The sequence below is a fragment of the Geospiza fortis genome, unplaced genomic scaffold (genome assembly GCF_000277835.1).
Source record: "Geospiza fortis unplaced genomic scaffold, GeoFor_1.0 scaffold538, whole genome shotgun sequence".
Taxonomy (NCBI): Eukaryota; Metazoa; Chordata; class Aves; order Passeriformes; family Thraupidae; genus Geospiza; species Geospiza fortis.
Genome location: NW_005054368.1, coordinates 2,350,472 through 2,356,471, shown reverse-complemented (window position 1 = coordinate 2,356,471; position 6,000 = coordinate 2,350,472). Strand labels below are relative to the sequence as shown.

Sequence of the window (6,000 nt, the reverse complement as noted above, 5' to 3'; positions counted from 1 at the left end):
CTCGTGGGTTGTGTGGATTGCTGGGGGGAGGGAGGTGTTTTCCTTTCTGTGCACTGCAGTTCTTCAGAGGTGACCACAGCTTGTTCAGCTTGACTGGTACTGGGCTGTCATTTTCACTGGTGGTTTTAATGACAGAGAAATGACTTTGTCCCCCAGAGAAGTCAGTGCCAACCTCGTCGTGTGACAAGGAGGACAGGAAAGCAGAGCCATCCCCACCCTGTCACTGCAGGTGTCACTCCCAGCCCAAGGGCAGCGAGGCTGCAACGAGTGGGACTCCCAGTTCTGCCAATTATCCTGAGCCAGGAACTTCCAGGAAACCTGGGAGCCCTCTACCAAACACAGGTAACTTCATCTGTAGGCAGCTCAAATTCTGCTGCTTTCAGGCCGGGGATGGTTTTATTACCATCATAGTAGCAGCCATGGTTCTGCCCTGCATGAAATCTGTCCAGTGGTTCATGTGTCTAGAAATGGCTAACACTGTTTCCTACACCACATAATTTATAGTAATTCTAGCAGTTACTGTTCTGTAGTAGTTACATTTTAAAATGCTGCTCTTATTTAATGCATCCCTAGTAATGGACATCCATTTTATTTTGTTAATTACAGAATGTAAGGAAAATGAAACATTAGCTTCAAAGCTGTCTGCCAAAAAGAAGTTATCTCTTCGTGCCAGTGAGAACGATGATTTTCAGGTAGACAGGAAGAGGATTCGTCCTTTAGAAACAGAGCAGCAGGTGAGCAGTGAAATCATCTGGGTGTAGCTCAAGCAAACTCTAAAATGCAGTTAATGTTACAGAGGAGGGTGTGGGAAATAATGAATCACATCACAGTCAAGGTTTAGAGTGACAGGGTTCTGTTCATTTTTATTGTTACTTGTTACAAAGGAGTCCATTGTTGCAATAAATTGTTCATTGTACCCTGTCCTAAAATCTTTCACATTTAAACAAGTAGTATCCCCCAAATATATTTATTCCCAGTTGATGGTGTTATGATTTCTGTAAGTTTTGTAACAGTGGGAAAGCAAAGCAGAAAAGCTCAGCAATAACTACATATTATTTTATAATTAAAACTTTATAGCTTTCCTTAATAACTTTTGTGTGGCTTAGACTTGGTTAAACTGTTGATGCCCAGTTACTAAACCAGACTCAGCTGAAACAAGACCAGGGCTGCCAGTGTGAGCACATCCCTCTGCCCAGTGCATTTTTACACTGTTTCTTTCCCCAGCAGGTGAGAAAACGTCACTGCTTTGCTAAAGGAGTGCAGTTGGTTGATGCTCTGGAAGTTTATCATCAGAGGAAAAATGGAGAGCTGATTGTTCACTCTGAAAAAAGCATGAAAACTGCTACTTTTTCTCCCCAAACAGTGAGTAATTCAGAAATATATTTTACACCAGGAGTGTTAGTTCAAGAACAATTTAAAACATTTTATGTGAAGGGGTTATGCATGAAATGCAGCTTAATGAAGTTTGAGCAAACATTGCAGCTAATGCAAAGGTTCCTCAGTGTTTTAGTTTTTATTTCCACTTTCTGTAGCAGAAGTATTACATCAGAAGTTCAGATACAGATTGCACCTGTTTCTGCAGCTTTGTTGGGCAATTTTCTGCATTTCTTACTGTTTGAAAATAGATTTTACATAAATGTTTGTTGGGACAAAAGCAGTAGAAGAGGGGATGTGAGGCAGTAGAGTGGGAGAGGCCAAGGTGTGATGTAGTAACCCCAAAGGAAACCAAAACCTATAGGATTGCTGTAAGATACTGGGAGCTAAATATTTTCTTAACAGAAGTGAATCTGTGTTGTAGGCCATTTGATGGGAGGTAGTTTTTATTAGTTTTGGAGAGCTCTGTAGATTTCTGAGTAAGATTTGAAATGCTTTGTGCCACTGAGCTTCATTTGGTAGTTTGAAACCCAAAGGCCACCAGAGTGTGCTGTTCATTTTCAAATAAAAAGAACTCTTGTCCTTCCTGATTGTAAAATTTCCTTTTGTACTTTGGTGTGGGTACATGAAAAACTTGATTTAAAACTTGTAGAAATTACTTGTCTAGAAGAAAATTGAAAACTAAACAGTCTGCTGTATGCTACATCTTTAGAAAGAAGTAACCTAAGCAGAAAGAAAGGGGATAATTTCTGTTGAAGTTTCTTTTTGAGGATGAAAGAATAAGGTATTATTTTGCTGTGATGAGCTTTTCCTTTAGCAGACTCAGAACTTGTCTGGTATCAAGAAAATTGCAGAAAGTAAAACCTTATTTGTCATTAGTAGTTGTGAGCCTTAACTGCATTTATTTACAACAGGCAGAGCATCGCGGCACAGGTATTGGATATACAAAAGCTTTTCTGGTGTGGCTTAGGAAATGAAATCAACAGAGCTCCTGTTCAACACTCACCTAATGGACTGTGCTTAGGGTGATACAATGATGTGATAACAGCATTGTCTTGTTCACTGAGGCAAGCTGCCTTAGGATATCCTGTGTTTTACAGTGGTCACTCCTCTGCTCAAAGCAGATTTAGTTTCTTATCAAGTCCTGTTTCTACTGCAGGAGGGAGAATGGGTTGGTCGTTGTAAGAGCATGAGAGGTGCTCTGTGCTGCCCAGCCCTGCTGCATCGCAGCACCTGCACATGTGTGGCTGAGCACCCAAACCTGTTCTCAGCTGCTCTCACTCCAAGCCTGGGAATCCAGCTCTGGATTAACTCCTGCAAGGGAGGGCAGTTCCAATGTGAGTTTAAGGGGGAAATTATAACCTCAGGGTACTCTCTTGGTTGCTTCTGTCAGAGCATATGGCCTGAGAAACTGGGGCAGCTGGGTTAAGGAATCCCCATTTCCAGCAGGAAAGAAAGTAAACAGTAAATGGAGAGTAGTGTAACAAACACTTGGGGTATCAAAAAACAACTGTGAAAAGAATCTGTCTTAATGTGCTAGCCCATTGCAGTTTAACATATTGCTTACAACCTGCACAATGGGGTTTGGGTGACTTCTGTTACACATTCCAGGGGACTGGCAGCCTGTTACAATCAGGGTCTGGACTCCAGAATGGGCTAATTTACCACGATGGGATGAAGAAAGTTGTGGATTTGTATTACATGCTCTCACCTGACACCGTATCTGATCCTTTTCCTGCTGGTTGACGTTTTGAATGAGCTCTTTGAAGCAAGTTCCAGCTTAATTAAAACGTTTGCTTGGTTAGCAGTGATCTGTGAAAGCCTGTGATAAATATTGAACTGGGTTCACCTGCTGGTGACTGGGGGAGGATAAACAGCTGCTTTGTGTGCTTTAAACAAGAGGCTGCAGCAGCAGCAGCAGAATACTGGGCTTTCTGAGAGCTTCCAAAGGAGCAGTTGAAAAGCTCTGCTAATGTCACTGCTGATATCTCCCTAGATTGTGCTTGTGTGATATTTCACACAAGAGACATTCACTGCTGCAGCATTCAGGTGCCTTTGTAACTGGGAAATGTAGATGGAGATATGAAGAACTCCTCTTACCTCTTTGTGTTTCAAAGATCACAGCCCCAGTGTTTGTTTAGCTCTATTTTACACACAGTACAGGGTGGTGGACTTGATTATTCCTTTTTTAATCGGACTTCCACGTTTTTGCCATATAAATATTGATGTGATAGGCTGGTTTATCTAGCCCTGACAGAAGTACAAACAAGCTGCATTAGCCTAAGGTCCATATAGGCTGATATCTGATCTCTAATGGCATCTGCTCCTGGGTGTTTCTGATTAAATACTGCAGAAAGTACAGGAGGATCTTTTTTTGCCCTCTTCCAAATGAAAATCCCTCTTTCAGATTCCAATAGCTGAAAACAGGTTTAGTTCTGAAGCCAGAGGGTATTATGAAATCCAATTCTGTTGTCTCGGTATGAATTATTTCTAATCAGTCCTCCCCTAATTCCTTCATAGATAAATTGAAACATTTTCTAATTTTGTTAGATCTTAACCAGTATCTCTGTGGTATGAGTGTAAAAATTTGTGCTTTGAGACAACACTGCCAAGGAAACCCCTTGTTCATGGAGAGTTTTCTTTCTTTGTGCTGCAGGAATGGGAGAGGAACACCACATTAGGTGTTGCTATAAGATACCCACAGTTGGTTCTTGGAGAAATACAGAGTTAAAATAATTTGCCTTTTATAAAATTTAAATATGTATTTTAAGGATTCTAATGCAAATTGACTCACTGGAGTAATGTGGAAAGAATATGGAGAGCTCAACTTTTAAACTGTGTTTTAACCAATTTTCTAAAGTTTTTCTTCGTTATGAAGGACCTCCTAAAAAGGTTTTATTTATTAAACTATTTGGGGCTAATGGTGGCTGTGGCTTTCAGAAATGCTGTGACTACTGCAGGCAGTTTTATTTCTTAACTACTTACTATAAAATCAGCCTGAGTTTACAACTTTCTCAGTATTGTGGGTTTGAGTGTTTTTTGAACATAAAACTTTTTTCAAAGTTAAAGGTAACATTTTAGTACTGGAATAATGGCTAAAGTGCTTCTTAATGCCAGTATTATACCAATTCCAAACCTCTTAAACCAAACTTTTAAGCCCACCTGTAAAATACTGTAATTTATAAGCCTCACACATAAGAACACTTTATTTCTTTTTTATGAAAAGAATAATATCTGGTATTTAAAGCCCATCATAGGAGAACCTTCTGTTCATGATTTTATATATTAATTTGGGCTGCATTTTCCTGTTGTTCTAAGAACTCTGGCAAAACAGCTGCCTGATGGGTCCTAATATTTTTCAATTATTTTTATTTGGCTTAGCACAACAGTGAAATATTAGTGGTAAAGTCTCATCGTGGTGTCCTGTGTATTGTTTTTCCCTCTGAAAATACAATCTGACTTGGATTAAAATTAAAAAATAGACATATTCTTCAAGGCCCTATACAGTCACTGCTTTAGTTCAATTAATTTTTAGCTTGGTAATGTGGTTTTCATTATTTCCAGGAGCAAAGCAGAATGTAAGTGATAGAAATATCAAGGTAGCATTGGAGCTTTCAGAGTGAGCATTGCACATATGTAACATATACCATATGTCAGCTGTTTCCTGCCTGCCTGGTGACAAGAGCCCCATTCATAACTCCTCTTTTTATCCTTTCAGTGAATAAGTAATTATTCAATATAGAAGGCAGGATATTTGGAACTGGCTATTTAATGTGGCAGCACAGGGTAATGAAATCTGCTGTTCCTGGCAACCTGAGAGGGGAATGTAACAATTCCAGCATGGGTGTAACTTTATCTGCTTTGAGGCCTGTTTATTTGGCACATCAGTGAACCTTTTATCCCAGTGAGTGGCAGCTCAGAGGGTTACATTTACATGCTTTCTATCATGTATTGTCATATTTAACGGCACACAAGGCTGACTGGGGCTGAGGGGAACACGAACTTGCTTTTCCTTGCAGTGGAAGCTGAAGACAGCTTGATCCCCAGGATTGTGGTGTAACACACAGCATGACTTAGCATTTGTTTATCATGGATAATCTTACTGATACAATTAAAGGCAGGGAGGAGTGCTGCAGTGGCAGCTGCGTGTTGTTACCTGCACTACCACCTGAGCCCAGATCCAAAGTGTCTGACTCTGGAAGAACTCTTTATTTTCCATGAGAGGTGTGTTTGGACATGGTTACACTTGAGTTCCTTGTTTCCTATGTGGCTCTTCAAATTCATGATGACAATTTCATGTCAGTTGTTCCAGTATTTAATGTTCTGATGGCAGAACAAAAATGGCTTTTAACAAATATTTTACAGGATTAGGATCTGTTTAGAATTATTCCCCGTGTTTCCTTTATTCACCTGGTTACTCAATGGCCTTTGGCAGAATGGCACAGCAAGCATGTTTCTAATGGAGAGTGTGTGGTGCAGTCTGTTTTATCTGCACACAGAGATCCTGAACTGTCTACAGTTCTGCTTGCTTTAAGGAAAAAATTATTTTAATTAGAGTGTCTGTTCCAAGTTTTCTTCATTGAAGGTTTTGGACTCTTGCTCTGTAACAGGAGTGTCCTGAGCTGA

At 40.0% G+C, this 6,000-nt stretch overlaps 1 protein-coding gene across 2 annotated transcripts in view; it reads left to right on the top strand.

The window, feature by feature from the left end:
* Positions 1 to 6,000, top strand: part of BRIP1 (BRCA1 interacting protein C-terminal helicase 1) — a 46,293-nt gene that overhangs the window by 1,988 nt on the left and 38,305 nt on the right. For both annotated transcript variants that reach the window (XM_031059849.1, XM_031059850.1), the window contains exons 4-6: positions 157 to 342; positions 607 to 734; positions 1,228 to 1,362. In XM_031059849.1, the coding sequence (XP_030915709.1) occupies positions 157 to 342; positions 607 to 734; positions 1,228 to 1,362 (449 nt within the window). The remainder of the gene's footprint in view (positions 1 to 156; positions 343 to 606; positions 735 to 1,227; positions 1,363 to 6,000) is intronic.